Source organism: Echeneis naucrates, chromosome 8 (assembly GCF_900963305.1).
Source record: "Echeneis naucrates chromosome 8, fEcheNa1.1, whole genome shotgun sequence".
NCBI lineage: Eukaryota > Metazoa > Chordata > Actinopteri > Carangiformes > Echeneidae > Echeneis > Echeneis naucrates.
In genome coordinates this window covers 1,777,081-1,792,177 of record NC_042518.1, presented here as the reverse complement: position 1 = coordinate 1,792,177, position 15,097 = coordinate 1,777,081, and the positions used below count along the sequence as shown (strand labels likewise).

The 15,097-nt window shown below is 43.8% G+C and overlaps 1 protein-coding gene across 8 annotated transcripts; it reads right to left on the bottom strand.

The window, feature by feature from the left end:
- Positions 1-2,359: 2,359 nt before the first annotated feature.
- On the bottom strand, positions 2,360-14,200 carry LOC115047004 (myosin-8-like). Of its 8 annotated transcripts, none has more exons than XM_029507621.1 (38): positions 13,997-14,200; positions 13,774-13,917; positions 13,541-13,697; positions 13,355-13,382; positions 13,162-13,276; positions 12,981-13,073; positions 12,734-12,797; positions 12,548-12,646; positions 12,307-12,410; positions 11,744-11,882; positions 11,546-11,664; positions 11,309-11,458; positions 11,065-11,235; positions 10,672-10,978; positions 10,517-10,587; positions 10,088-10,175; positions 9,892-10,009; positions 9,695-9,818; positions 8,954-9,090; positions 8,468-8,723; positions 7,170-7,412; positions 6,899-7,075; positions 6,674-6,819; positions 6,452-6,542; positions 5,983-6,372; positions 5,788-5,914; positions 5,584-5,702; positions 5,198-5,394; positions 4,933-5,116; positions 4,688-4,853; positions 4,486-4,610; positions 4,094-4,402; positions 3,819-4,022; positions 3,212-3,337; positions 2,965-3,135; positions 2,775-2,879; positions 2,586-2,681; positions 2,360-2,503 (listed from the first exon to the last, which is right to left on the bottom strand). In XM_029507621.1, the coding sequence occupies exons 1-38, from the start codon at positions 14,195-14,197 to the stop codon at positions 2,360-2,362; spliced, it is 5,805 nt and encodes a 1,934-aa protein (XP_029363481.1). In that variant the 5' UTR covers positions 14,198-14,200. The 8 variants fall into 8 exon arrangements, with proteins under 8 accessions (XP_029363481.1, XP_029363478.1, XP_029363477.1 ...); XM_029507618.1 differs by having other exon boundaries at positions 10,517-10,574; positions 10,650-10,978; positions 13,997-14,197; XM_029507617.1 differs by having other exon boundaries at positions 10,517-10,591; positions 10,667-10,978; positions 13,997-14,197.
- Positions 14,201-15,097: the final 897 nt, after the last annotated feature.

Sequence of the window (15,097 nt, the reverse complement as noted above, 5' to 3'; positions counted from 1 at the left end):
TACTGTTTGCTTATTAAAATAAATGTTCTCATTAATTATTTTGGTAAAATTCAGAAGTTAAGCTTTTTTAATTAATTGAAAACTAAATGTGTCCAATGGGCTGTTGGGTAATTTATCTATAAATTTGAGAGGGAACGATAAGTGTTTCTACCCGTAATCAATTGTTGGGTTGTAACTATGAACAGAAACAAAAACCTGCCAGAAAATGTAAAATATGTAATTTTGGTCTCAATGTGTTTGGCCTTGCAGGACAACAATTTAAAAACATGAGCTAATAAATCAAGGCAGAAGTGGGAACATTTTCCCATAGATTTCAATCCAATCTGACTTTTAGACTGTATGTTTAGTATTTACAATGTTGAAGTGAGCAGACGCTGTCAGCTCCTTGAGTCTTCCTCTCCTGGAGGTTACCTTCAGCCCCCCGCTGAAAGTCAAACATGCCCCACAGTAACTCTAAACGTGCTTCACAGGGATTTCTACAAATGTCACGAAGGAACCAGCTGCTGCTGAGCGCTGACAGGATGAGAGAAAAAGATCATCTTCATCTTCTTTGCTCCTTTAAATGTTAGTGCTGGCTCCTCAGGTCCTGTTGAACTGATGCAGTAAATCATTGAATTGTATTTTAATCTTCTCAGTGTAATAATTTTTGTCTCCCAAATACTGTTTCCTTTCTCTGCTACTGCAGAGATAATATGATGCTTTTAAAACAGATATATCGCTAATATTCATAAAACTGCACCATTAAAATTAGTGTTCATTTCTGAGCTCCTTCTGGAATTTCAGCTTTTATTAAAATGATGTTTTGGATCACCTTTTTTTTTTCTTGGGAGATAAAATAAAGTCACCTGACAGATTCAGGACGCTTTCAGAATAATCGCGGGACATAAACATCAGATGTTTTGGTCTTTAATGGTGGATGTCGATAAGCCTTTTGGCAGTTAATTAACCAGACACTCTGTAAATTATTTCTCATCCATTTCACACACTGAAGAATACGAAAGGAACTAATGAGGGCGAAATTAAAGATGCTTTTTCTCTCGAGTCTCTTTTCCGTTGACTCGGGAGCAGCTTCTCTGATTTTACCTCTGACTGTTTAGGATTAACTGTGTTTGGGCTGCAGGGAGGATCAGGGAAGCAGATTACTCATTAAACACTAACTTCAGTCAGATTTCAGACTTTCATCAAACTCATTTCTCCTGTGTGTTTGGAAGATTTTAGTTCAGGTCAGTGCAGAAATAACTGCAGCATAGACGCTATTCCTGGACTGCATTGAGCCGTCAGTGTTTACTTTGTCCGCTCTGCATTGATCGCAGGATTAACCACCAGAACGGAGACCAGATCCTGAGCAGCCATTTTCCTTTCCCCCTCTGATTTAAGTCCATAAATCTTTAGTTTCAAGTGATTTGGCTTTATGCCTTCTTTTTTTCTCCATTAAATCTTGTTTAGTCTAAAAAGAAAAGACAAAAACAAACAATTCTGTCTGAAAAGTGTCTAAATGACCAGCAACAGAAAATAATTTCTCTGACTTTATCAGTTCAGCTGGAGGTCTTAATATTAAATCCAACATCTGCTCGGTAAAAGGAGGAGAATTGGTAAAAAAAAGTGCTGCTAAAGGGCCAGTCAGACATTTCAGGGTTTGGACGACATTTCCCATAATTCCAGATCTTTTCTTCCAGCTTCACAGTTGAGTACCAACTTTTCTCGCAGCGTGTTACATGTCCGCCATGTTTATTCCCTTAAATTTAATACTGTGACTCAACTGACATGAATAGTTAAGTTTCATGATGCTGAAGTTTAGTAGACTTTGTTTTATTCCACAGAACATGTTTTAGTAGAATAAATCACTCTCCAAAGGAAACCAAGTATTTCCAAATGAAGTTGTTTAGATTTTTATGGAGGATTAAATTTAGATTAAATCCAGATACAGATTGATGCTTCTGACTTCGACCTTTGACCACCAAAACTTTAGCGGTGGCAGTGACAGCATTTGAAGACCGACGGTGTGAAAGGCCGATGAACGAGTCCACAGTTTCCAGCTTCAGGTGGTTCCTATGCGGCCAAATCGATCCCAAGATTCATGAGCATAGCCGATAAAATGAGCAGCAAAAAAAAAAACAAAACAAAACACCAAGAGAGGATTACACTTTTAAATTAAAGTATCGGGTCTCAGCTAAAAGGACAACCGGTCAAATTCACCATACGGCCACAGAGGACTGCACAGTTTCTGAGTCTGAGGGGACATTTAAACCAAATTTACCAAAAATGCCAAGCAGCTTGAGAAAACACAAACAAACAGTAGGTGAAAACCAAACATGGTTTTCAGAGGACGATGGTGTCTTCACTAAAGTGGATCATTACTTTATTCCCCTTTACCAACGACGTCGCGGCTCTTGGCTCGTAACTTATTCAGCTGGGACTCGGCAGCATCAGCTCGCTCCTCAGCTTCCTCCAGCTCATGTTGCACCTTCCGAAATTTAGCCAAGTGGATGCTGGTTTGTTCCTCCTGTGGCAGAGAACAATGTGTGTATTTAAACATATTTTAAAGGCACACATCACGCCAACAGCATTCATATAATTTTACTCACCGCCTCCTCGCTCTGCCTCTTATACGCTTTCACTTTCATCTGCAGTTTGTTGACCAGATCCTGGAGTCTGGCCATGTTCTTCTTCTCCTCCTCTCCCTGAAACAGTTTTGTATCATTTGTATTTACCTTAAAGCAGAGGCTGGAAATTGGGAAATGTTAGGTTATATAACAGGATCGTACACTTCTCACCTGATAAGTCAGCTCTTTGATTTTTCTTTCATATTTCCTCACACCTTTCATCGCCTCGCCGCTGCGTTTCTGTTCGGCCTCCAGCTCGTTCTCCAGCTCTCGGACCTTGAAGAAAAGTCTCAGTTAAGATCTAAGATCTAAGTTAAGATTTTTTTTTTTTCACTTGTTTTTGTCTCGCACTGATTTGTACCCTGTTTTCCAGCTTCTGCAGCTCCTTCTTCCCTCCCTTCAGAGCGATCTGCTCAGCCTCGTCCAGACGCTGCTGCAGGTCCCTCACTGTGGCCTCCAGGTTCTTCTTCATCCTCTCCAGGTGAGCGCTGGTGTCCTGCTCTTTCTTCAGCTCCTCCGCCATCATGGCAGCCTGAAGGAGAACCAGAGCTCGGTGAGAAATTTCAGGCCGCAAGTTTAAAGCGCAGCAGTTGCTCGTTCTAACTTACATCTGTGATGGCCTTTTTGGCCTTCTCATCTGCGTTCCTGGCCTCCTGAACGGTGTCCTCCACCTCTGACTGCAGCTGAGCTAAATCAGAGTCCATCTTCTTCTTCGTGTTGACGAGGCTGGTGTTCTGATCAATGACAACACGTTAATGTGACGCTGAAGTGGATCACAACCAAGGTCGATAAAGAGAGGCCGGGACAGACTGGACTGAGTCTTGTGTGCAGTTTGAATGACTGCATTTGAGTAGACGTGAGCAGGATCAGATGTCCCAGTGAAGACAAACATTAGTGTTGGTGTGGGCGGACGAGCAGCTGAGGGACATGTGACCTTTATGTCTTAAAATGTTATCCATGTGCGAAACTGTTCAACGTTTCTTTTGGGTTTCTAAATCATTTCTCACCAGCTTCTCTGAAATATGTACAAAATATTTTATATATTCAAATTGGATATATTTTCATAGATAGGGCCAGTCCAACCATGTCTGACGGCAGCTACACCGGATGGTTGGCTGAGGAGTCGGATGTCATACTGAGCAGTTTAGAAGTTCTGATTCATCGTGTTGAACATAGGAGGCCGGGATGCGTGACGTTCTGCCCTTGTCTCCTAACCTGAGAGTGCAGCAGCTGAATCCTCTCGCTGGCGTCGATCAGTTCCTGCTCGGCCAGCTTGCGACTCCTCTCTGATTGCTCCAGCGCCACCCTGATCTCCTCGTTCTCCGCCATCATCAGATTGGTGCGACGCTCCACGATGGCGAGTTGCTCCTTCAGGTCCTCCTGACTGTGGAGGGCCTCGTCCAGATGAACTTGAGTGTCCTGGGACAGAGAGGAGGAGTCTGAGGATCTAAATGCCCCACGGTCTGTTTGTGTTAAACTTTCTCACAAACCTTGAGCTGAGTCTGCAGGTTCCTCAGTTGTTTGGTGGCCTCGGACGCCTGCCGGTTGGCATGACCCAGCTGGATTTCCATCTCATTCAGATCTCCCTCCATCTTCTTTTTCATCCGGATGGCGTCGTTCCTGCTGCGTGTCTCGCCGTCCAGTGTGCTCTGCAGAGAGTCCACGGTTCTCTGGTGATTCCTCTTGAGGTGGTCGATTTCTTCGTCCTTCTCCGCCACCTTCCTGTCCACCTCCGACTTGATCTGGTTCAGCTCCAGCTGAAGGTGCAGGATTTTGGCTTCCTCGTGCTCCAGGGACGACTTCAGGGCAAAAAACAGACACTCGGTTGTGGTTACGTGGCTGAAATTGGAGGTTTACTGTCATTTGAAGATGTAACACACACCTCTACTTCTTCCAGAGCTGCCTGCGTGTCTCTCTTCTCCTGTTCAGTTTGCTTTCCAGCTTTCTCCAGCTCATGGATGGTTTTAGCTGATTGTCCAACTTGCTCTGTGATGTCTGTGATCTCGTCTACAGAAGGAAACATTCATGTTAATAAGTTAATAAGAATCACCACAAAATAAAATAAAATAAAAAAGAGCTCTCACGTTGAAGATTTTTATTCTCTCTCTTCATGCTTTCCAGGTGATCCAGAGCTTCTTCGTATAAATTTTTCAGCTTGAAAAGCTCTGTGCTCAGCACTCTGGACTCTCGCTGGGAGACCTCCAGGTCAGACTGACCCTCCTCATATTTCTGCTTCCATTCAGCCAGGACCTGAAAGACGAAGACAGCAAATGTATAATGGGTGCAGCTAATGTTGGAAGACAGAGAAAAGGCAGAAAGAAGAAAACACCTTGTCAAAGTTCCTTTGTTTCTTGTCCAAGGTGGCGTTTGCTGCATTTGACCTTTCCAGCTCCACCATGAGATCCTCAACTTCAGCCTGCAGCCTCTGCTTGGTTTTCTCCAGCGATGCACATTTGACATTTGCCGCCTCCGTCATCTCCTCCGACTCCTGCAGCCGCAGGGCCAGTTTCTTCCTGTGAACCGCAGAGCAGTCGTGTTAAAAGCTTCACAGACAAACCGGCGGTGGCTTGAAAAACGTGCTGCCCGGCTCTTACTTCGCTTCCTCCAGCTCTTCGGTGCGTTGGATGGCGTCTGTCTCATATTTGGTTCTCCACTGGGCCACGTCGCTGTTGGCCTTGGACAGGCAGCGCTGCAGCTCGGCTTTGGCCTCCTGCTCCTCCTCGTACTGCTCCCTCAGCAGCTCGCAGTCGTGGCGAGATGACTGCAAACTGTGAGCCAGGGCGTTTTTAGCCTGAAAGGAAAAACTTATGGATGATTGTGACGTAGACCTCTCAGACTTCTTGTTGGCTTCTGGAAAACTCTGAAGTGTATTTTCTTTTTGTACAGTATTTCTGACCAAACAATTAATCGATTAAAGACGAACTAATAAGTAAAGGAGCATGAATTGGTTGACTCTAACAAACGGTGTCAGGTTTCTGACCTTAGCTTCCTCGTCCAGGAGCCTCTTCAGTTCTTCGATTTGTTGACTCCCTGCAGATTTTCCTCTGCTCAGCTGGGACAGAGTGATCTCCTTCTCCTCCAGCTGACGTGAGAGCTCACCTGTCCAGGAAGAAAGATGACGCCATTTGACTTCCTGTCCACCTTAAATGTTCTTCTTTTCCAGTCTTTATGATCTGAAACTCACCATTTTCTGTTTGTAGACGAGCGCTGAGAGCAGTATGGTCACTCAGAGATCGCTGGGCTTCTTCTGCTTTGGTCTTGTATTCAATAATTTGGTCTTCAAGACTCCTGCACAGTTTCTCCAGATTGGCCTGAGAGAGGGAGCACTGGTCACCTTCAGACAAACAAAGCTGGATCCATCCCCACAGAAAACTCTCACCTTGCCCTTCAGAACACTCTCCACGCTGCTGGCCATGTCGTCGATCTCCATCTTCAGCTCACTCTTCTCCTTCTCCAGCTTCTGCTTCACTCTCTGGAGGTTTTCTATCTGGTCGCTGAGCTCGGCGACGCTGTCGGCCTGCTTCTTGCGCAGAGTGGCAGCGATGGATTCGTGCTGCAGGGTGGACTCTTCCAGATCCCGACGCAGCCTCTGGAACTCAGCTTCTCGCTTCTTGTTCAGCTCGGCCTGCGTGGCGGTGGCTCCTCCGGCCTCCTCCAGCCTCTCGCTGATCTCCTCCAGCTCTCTGGAAAGGTCCGTCCTCTGCTTCTCCACTTTGGCCCGAGCCGAGCGCTCGGCCTCGATTTCCTCCTCCAGTTCCTCAGTGCGAGCCTTTGTGGGAAAGGATAGTGAAATGCATAAATCAGAAGGTGTGATGAAATCCTGCTGCGCTGTGGCTGTAAAATCTTACCTGAAGCTCTTTAATCTTCTTCTGGAGCTGAGTGCCAACAGCTTGTTCGTCATCAATCTTGGACTGCAGGCTGCTGATGTCAAAGTCCTTTCTGAAAAGAGTTGAATTTTCTGTATAATGGCAGCAGATCCATCATCAAAATTCTTAGAAATAAAAAAAAACTGGATCTGATTAGCTCACACACTTTTGCTTTGACCGTTCAATTTTAAATCAAAACAATACTTTTTCAGTCTCTCCTCCGTGTGCTGTCTTTCATTCTCCAGGTCCATGTTGGTTTCCTGGGACAGCTTCAAATCCCCCTCCAGCTTTCTTCTGGATCTCTCCAAGTCTGCACGGACCTTCTTCTCCTGTTCCAGAGAGCCCTCCAGCTGCAGGAGACAAAAACCTCCCGTCTCATCGTCAGCGTCATTAACAAGTTAACCGCCGTCCAAATAATTCAGCACTTACATCATCGACCTGTTGCTCCAACTTGATCTTTGTCTTCATCAGAGAGTTGACTTTGTCCTCCTCAGCCTGCAGGTCATCTAAAGTCTGCTGGTGAACCTCCTGCAAAGCTTTCATCTCCTTTGAGGACTTCATAAGGTTTTCCTCCAGAGTAGTTAGCTCCTCCACCAGGTTCTTCACCTGAGCACAGACACGTCTTCTCACCCGTCAGTGTTTTCATATTCTTACATTCACCCACTTGGCAGATGTTTTTACATCTGAAGTGTCAGTGCACCTTGTTCTCCGTGGCGTATTTTTCCTTCTCCACCTTGGCGATGGTGAGCTCCAGGTCGTCGATGTCCCTCTTGAGCTCAGAACACTCGTCCTCCAGCTTCCTCTTCTTGGCAGTGATCTCGGCGTTGATCTCCTCCTCTTCCTCCATCCTCTCGGAGAACTCCTTGACTTTGGCCTCCAGGTGGATCTTGCTCTTTATCAAGCCTTCACATCTCTCCTCAGCGTCGCAAAGGTTCTCCCTCTCCTGAATTACAGGGATATGTTGGTGTGTTAACATGCAGTGACGTCAGATATTGTTATTATTTGACATTTTTACCGGCTTTTGTGTTTCTGCTGTTACATTTTTGTTCCATTGTGCTGATACTTTGTAATGAACATCTACGTTTCTTTATATTATTGTCATGTTCTGACATGTAAAAGTTTCAGTTTTATTTACATTTTTGGTAGAATATTAGTATTTTTCACTGCTTCAGTTCATCTTTTAAAAGGTCTTCTATCTTCTTTGCAAAGTTGTTTTGATAATTTCTTTATGCTACAACTTTAATGTATTTTAAATGACATTTTAATGTAATTTTAATGTTCTTTTTAAAAATGTATTTCCATGCCTCCGTAAACCTCTTAAAGGTGCAATAAACTTGTCTTATCTTGCCTTTACTTGGGAAATGCACATTTAGTCTTTAGAGAAGTTTTGGGATATTAAATGTCTGATGATGTAAAGGTCTCGCCTGCGATAATTTAAATCTAGGTATTTATGTGAAGTACCACTGATTGCCTATAACAACCACAAAGAATTTGAATAAGTCTGAACCTCAACATCTTTATGATGGAAACGATAACTTTTTCTGGCATCAGGCATCCACATCAGAACTATTCATGCTTTGTTGTACAGTGTTAAAAGTAAGAAATGTTTAAAATTGTTGTGATGAATAATATGCCAAATTAAACATGTTCATGATCATTGCATAGACGAACGGAAGTCATATTAAATATATTTGTTTGTTTATTTTTTAGTATGCTTATTTCTATGTGCATTTATTATATATAAAGGTGGATTAAAAGGAAAATAAGGACATGCTTATATTTCTTTCTTAATATGCTCGACTGATGATTTGTGTTTTGGCTAAAGGCCTGTCTGTTCCATTTGAGTTCTGATTTACTTTTTTCTTGCGGACATCAGTGACATTTGCTTTTGTTATCATTGATTTTCTAGTTTCTGAAGAACAAAGAAAGTCTCCAGATGTCTTTATTAGGGAGAAGCGAATCGGTACAAGCGGCCGATTTGGTCAGCTCTTTACTCACAGCTTGGATCTGAAGGTAAAGGTCATTTTTCTCCTGGACCAGCATGACCATCTTCTCCTCCAGCTCCTTCCTCCTAGCTTCGGACCTGGCCAACTCCTCTTTGAGTCGGGCAAACTCCTCTTTCATGGTCTGCATCTCCTTCTCCGCCTCTGCGCTTCGCAACAGAGGCTTTATCTTGAAGAAGAGTCTCATCCAGGGCCAGTTCTTCACATTCATGAAGGAGCGGATGTTGTACTGGATGATGAAAATGGACTCTCTGTGTAATGAAACCAACATTAGCAATAAGGACTTTGTTGAGAAACATCCTGGCAGGTGGCAGCTCTGAATATAACGACATGCTTGAGCGTCTTATTCTGCCAGCTCCCTCCAATCATAAGGACAGGATCAAAACAAGGTGAAAATAAACTACATTTGAGCATATTCTTAATTAAATTTCCTGATGTTTTCTCTGTAGCTTCCTGAATGTTTTCAGATGTCGTCAGAGACCTTTTCTTGGCCATCTCCTTGAACCTCAGCCGGGTCACGTAGCCTCTGGCCACGGCCTGGATTCGCGTCATCAGGACAGTCAGACGCTCGTCCCTCATCTCCTCCAGGAGGCCCAGAAGACCAGCTTTGAAAAACACCTGCAGACGTCAAGGAGAACCATGAGGAGGATAAAGGGGGAGTGAGGGGCATTCAGGACCGTCTGGACTGGTGTCCCCCTGCTGCTGGTGGTCCTTTATTATTGTTCTTTTTAGGTTGGAGGTCTCTGCTGGTGTAGTTTTTGGTTTAAGATTTTGTTGGTGTATTTCAAGGAGAAGTCTGGCTCCCAACTTTTTATTCTTTTTGGCTAACTGTAACTTTGACATAAATTAATTCTCTGGGTTTTAGCTCTTTAAGACAAATATCTAAGACAAGAAAGGCTGACAAGATTTCAAAGATATTAGAACAAAAAAGGACAAAGAGTGGCTGAGAAAATTTCTTGTGCAGGTAAAAACTACAGATGAATATGTATTCCATTGATAACTGAGAGGTTTTGATGTCTCAGCTCAAGGCCTCAAAGAATCTAAATCAACAATCCTATTATCTATTAACTATGTTAAATATTATATGCAGCATTTAAAATGTTTATGAACTTTTAATTAGCCCTGTTTTATGTTGTCTGCTTTGGAAATCTCAAAGTAACTGATGGCAAAATAAAGTTCAGCAGGAAAATACAGGATTTCCTGGGATGTTTCTGAAAAATACCTTTGTGTATCCGAATCTGTACTGGCCGTGGTCCACATCGATGGAGGAGAGCAGTTTCTCCGATGCCTTCTTGCTGTCGATGAACTGGCCCTCAGGGATCGCACTGGCATTCAGGATCCTGTATCTGTCACACACGGAGACATCAGGAAGTCCAGCTTCAAGCTTTGTTCATCAGAAACAGAGCTAACCTGTGTTACCTCTGCCTGAAATCTCCGTAGAGGATCCTGCTGGGGAATCCCTTCCTGCAGATCCGGATGCCTTCCAGCACGCCGTTACATCTCAGCTGGAGCAGGACCAGATGATGATCCATTGATCCTGCGTGTAAAACAGATTCAAATTGAAAAGGTCTGTTTTGTTGTTTCTTTTTTCTTCTTCTTCTTTTTTTTTTTTTACCCGGTGTCTTGGTCTCGTTTGGGATGATGCATCTTACAAAGTGCGGGTGTGTAGACCTGAGGTTGGCCATCAGTTTGTTCAGGTTCTCCTGCAGAAGATCAACAGGTTATGTTCCATCACGGAACAGTTGGACATTAGATTAGGCTGGGAAATTGTAGTAATTTATGCATTTCATAATTTTTATCTCCCTAAAATTTGAACCTGAAGCATAAGCATAAGTTACATAGAGGCTGTTTTCGGCTTATTGTGCAGAAATTCTGACAGATTTTAGGCAGGCAGGGGAAATATGGGTTAGAATATAAATGAATATAAATGTTATACAACATTTAACAGGGCAGCTTGGTGTGATAAAGTCAACTGCCCATACATTAATACCAGTACGGTATTAACAGTATAGTTATTCTTAGTAGGATTATTGTTGATTGTCACCCTGAAAAGTGCAGAAACTGTCTGGAAAGAGGATCCTTTCTTCTTGTAACTTTTCTTACTTCCACCAGCAGCTGAGGAAACACAACAGAGGGACTGTGACTGTAATGCAGTAGATTCTCACTGTGATATTGACCTGCAGATGAAAGCAAACTGACCGTCAGCAGACGCGTATGTGGCGAAAAGCTGGGAAAGCAGCTTGAGGGAAGCTTTTTGGTAAAGCTGAACCACTGTGTCGTTCAGCGGATCCTTGTTCTTCTCCAGCCAGCCGCTGATGTTGTAGTCCACGGTGCCGGCGTAGTGAATCAGGGAGAAGTGAGCCTCGGCCTTTCCTTTGGACGGTTTGGGCTTCTGAAAGATGCTATTCTTGCCCTGGTGTTGGTCGTACAGCTTGTTCTTGAAGGAGCCATCTGTCGCCTTCGGGAACATGCACTCCTCTTCCAGGATGGAGAAAATCCCCATCGGCTGCAGGACAGAAAGCCGTCTGGTGTTGGAACACAGCCGTCAACTGTTTGCTGGATATTTTTGGATGCATATCGAAGGGAATGTACCTTTTCAATGAGCTCGATGCAGGCAGCCAAGTCCATGCCAAAGTCAATGAACTCCCACGCTATCCCTTCCTTTTTGTACTCTTCTTGCTCCAACACAAACATGTGGTGGTTGAAAAACTGTTGCAGCTTCTCATTGGTGAAGTTGATGCACAGCTGCTCCAGACTGTTCATCTGGATAGAACCACCACAGAGTCAATAAACACAAACAGATTGGTTTGATTTTTTTTTACTAAATCCTGTTTACCTCAAATATCTCAAATCCTGCGATATCCAAGACACCGATAAAATGTTGTCTCGGCAGTTTGGTGTCCAGCTGCTGGTTGATCCTCGTGACCATCCAAAGGAAGAGTTTCTCATACACGGCCTTGGACAGGGCACCCATGGCGTTGTTCACCTTTAATCAAACAAATGCTTTAAGTTAAACATTTAAAATCAAACTGAACAGAGTTAAGGGGATTTCTGATGAAGAAATGTGCCGTGCCTGTTGTGGAGTCTGCCCTTTGGTGACGTACTCATTCCCAACCTTGACTCGGGGGTAACAAAGAGCTTTCAGCAGGTCAGCAGAGTTCAGGCCCATGAGGTAGGCCACTTTATCTGCCACTGTGGAGGGAAATTATAAAAGACGTTGGATTGAGAAGTCTGCAGAATAAAAGCTGGTGCGGCAGCTCAGGAGAGTTACCCTCAGTGCCGTCGGGCTCTGCCTGCTCCTCTCGCTGCTTCTGCTTGAACTTCATGTTGCCGTTGTGCATCACGGCCCCCGTCAGCTTGTAGATGCCCAACTTCTCCTCCATGTTGAAGCCCAGGATGTCAATGGCGCTCTGTGGAAATTACACAGAGACTGATTGTGTTGGCCATTTTTTACTGGCTGAAATAACATTTTGATGATATGACTGTGTAAGAATAATAAGGATATATTGTAGAATTATGGATACCGCCACCAATGACAGTAATTTTTCTTGATATAGCACTTTTCTTAACAGGGAGAGAAAAATAAAATAGAATTAAAGAGAAAAAAACGGAAATAACTAGAGCAACCATCATTTATCAAACACTATGCTAAAGGACTGAACCAGAAGCAAAAAGAGGCAATAAAAAAATGAAAGCAATAATTACAAAACAAAAAAACCAAGAGACATAAATCACAGTTGCCATATTATGTGTGATGACATTGAGATTAATTTGATGGTTTAAATCATGACGCCCTGTCCTAATTTAATATTTCTATCCATGATGTTGGCTCACGTCTGTTGCCATCAGCTCCTCGGTGTCGTTGATGCTCAGCACAGTGATCTCACCCTGACTGATGAACGGATAGTCGTACGGATTGGTGGTTATCAGCAGCATCTCTAAAATGAAGCACAGACAGCTGTGGTATTTGTGTGAAGGATCAGCAGCTGCAGTAACAATGTCTCAATGCAGTGTTAATTACATCTGCGCTGAGCTAATGATCATTCAGAGGTCGCCAAATTAAAAGTATATTCACCAATTAAATCAGGCTTCTTGTTTGACAAGATCTGATAGAAGATGTGGTAGCTCCTCTCTGCCAGAAGCTGAAATGTCACCCTGGATTTTTCCAAAAGGTCTAAATATAAATTAAAGAAATAATAAACATCAACTCATTAAATATCTATGAAAACCATGTAATATCACATATAGCTGGATGACTTACAAGTTTCAATGTCAGCTGATGCCAATTTCCCCTTCGTTCCAAAGTGGATGCGGATGAATTTGCCCTGAAATGTTCCTTAGATTATTATTCAGTTGTAACACTGAAACTCACAAGTCAGCTATCTAATTTGCATCAATATAAAAAGTTAGTTTTACATGAAGACGGGTGATAAAAGGGATTACAAATATCAATAAAAATAATGATTGTGGCCACTTTTGGCTTCTACACTGATTGAATTTTAACTCACAAATCGAGACGAGTTGTCGTTTCTCACAGTCTTGGCATTCCCGAAAGCTTCAAGCAGCGGGTTGGCCTGGATGATTTGATCCTCCAGAGTCCCCTGCAGAGGAGATTCGGAAATAAAAAAAAGTTGTTTTTACATTTTAGATCTTTTTTTTTCTGCAAATGATCAACTCAGGAAAACGAACCTGCATTTTGCCAGCAAGTTGCTCTTTCTTGCTCGAGTCACCAATTGATGCAATTGTTGCAAAATACTGGATGACGCGTTTTGTGTTGACCGTCTTCCCGGCACCAGATTCTCCACTGGCAGAGGTAAAGCGCTGAAATGAATGATGGGAAATACAGGCGTATGTGTAAGGAAACACATCAGCAAACACTTACGTGATCAGGATAGACTGATTCTCTCGATCTGCAGAAAGGAGCAAAAACAGAAGTCATTCAAAGTTTTTCATTGTCTCTAAATTTAATCATCAACAGCATAAATGTTTAATGTCACAATAATCTGAATCATAAAGTGTTATGATTCAGGTTTCTGCACTTTAAAGCCATTTATTGATGAGGCCAGACCTGTGAGCATGTATTGATAGGCGTTGTCAGAGATGGAGAAGATGTGTGGAGGGGCCTCCTGGCGTTTTTTCCCTCGGTACCCGGCCACCACCTCGGGGTTGTAGACCGGAAGCCACTTGTAGGGGTTCACAGTGACACAGAAGAGTCCAGAGTAGGTCTGGGAATAAACGGGAAAACACGACGTGGAAGGGTGACCAAAGAAATACAATTTAAATTCAGTTCGTTGTTCTTACGTAGATCATCCAGGCGGCGTAGCGCTCCTTGAGGTTAAACAGCACGGCTGGTTCGTGGAGGTGCGTCAGCAGGGCCATGTCCTCGATCTTGTCAAATTTAGGCGGGTTCATGGGCCGAATGTCGTCCAGGTGAACCGTGACAACCTGAAATAAAGATTCAGAGAAGGACGTCGACTTCTCACCGCCTCAGTAAGAATGTTCCCATCTGTGTTACTGCGCTCACCTTTCTGTCCTCCGTCTCCACGGTGACCTTGGAGCCGTCCTGGCTTTTGATTTTTCCCTTGACGTACTCCTGCTTCGGGTCCGGCACGAAGATGGCCGTTTTGGCGTCGAACGGCATATTCTGGGCCGCGATCCTTTCCCGCTCAGATTTGCGGAGGTACGGGGCCGCCACCCCGAATGTTTCCATCTCTGCGTCGCTCATTTTGTCCAGCTGGACAAACAAATGTTATGAATAATAAGAAGTCAAAGGAAAAAGTGGTGGCTTTCCTGAGTCCTTCAGACCAAAAGAAGAAGCTGGAAACCCCCCTGTAGGTTCAACTAAAGTTTCAAGGCCTTCAGAAAAGACTCCTCGCTCTGTGCTGCAGTTTAATCGTTCCAGCTCAGCACCACAATCATCCCTCACCCAAACAAGACTTCGTCAGCTTTTTATAAGGTGGGACCTTTTTCGTGGCCGCGCCGTTGTCTCCTATATTTGGCCATGGTTGTCCTCGGAAAAGTCAAGTATGCCCATTTTGTATTTCAAACTGTCTATGTATAGCCGTATTGTGTCACTTTTAAACGGTTTCAATTGTAATCCTTCAGACTGTCCATTAAAAAGCAATGAATGCTAAGGACGTCAGCTTAGAGGGTTTATGGTCCCGACAAGGCAGGCCTCATTTTCTGGGATCAGGGAAGATTAGGTCTGTTAGGGCATTGCTGATATTTTGGCATTGGCTGTCTGGAGAGCAGATCTGATCACACACAACTGTTGTGAGCAGCCGGGCAACATTTAGCACATTCCAGACAGAGGCCGACCTCTGCGAAGCCGCATTTATTAAAAAATGTTTCTGCTGGAGTTTGTCATTTCACGCGTTTTTCCTTCACATTTAGCATCTTGTTCAGTTCAGGAGATCAATTGTTTGGACTTGGTCCGAACCAGGCTTAGGTCAGCTCAGACCAGATCACCGGTCCAGTTCTCGACTGGTCTGCAGCTACGCAATCAGACCCAGCGGCTACAGTAGCTCTTGTGTTGGATCAATGACCCTTGACCCCCATGACCACAGGGGTCAGGGGTTTTCCTTCCTCAGCCCACTTGCATCCATCACAGTTCGGCCTTTGTCAA

Bases quoted from the DNA above. Each gene is read 5' to 3' on its own strand.
- LOC115047004 (XM_029507615.1), bottom strand. From the start codon at position 14,197: ATGAGCGACGCAGAGATGGAAACATTCGGGGTGGCGGCCCCGTACCTC. The intron at 7,413-8,467 runs GTGAGTAAAGAG...CCTGTAATTCAG, and splicing joins TTTACCTTCAGATCCAAGCT to GAGAGGGAGAACCTTTGCGA. The intron at 2,880-2,964 runs GTACAAATCAGT...CTTTTCTTCAAG, and splicing joins TGCAGAAGCTGGAAAACAGG to GTCCGAGAGCTGGAGAACGA.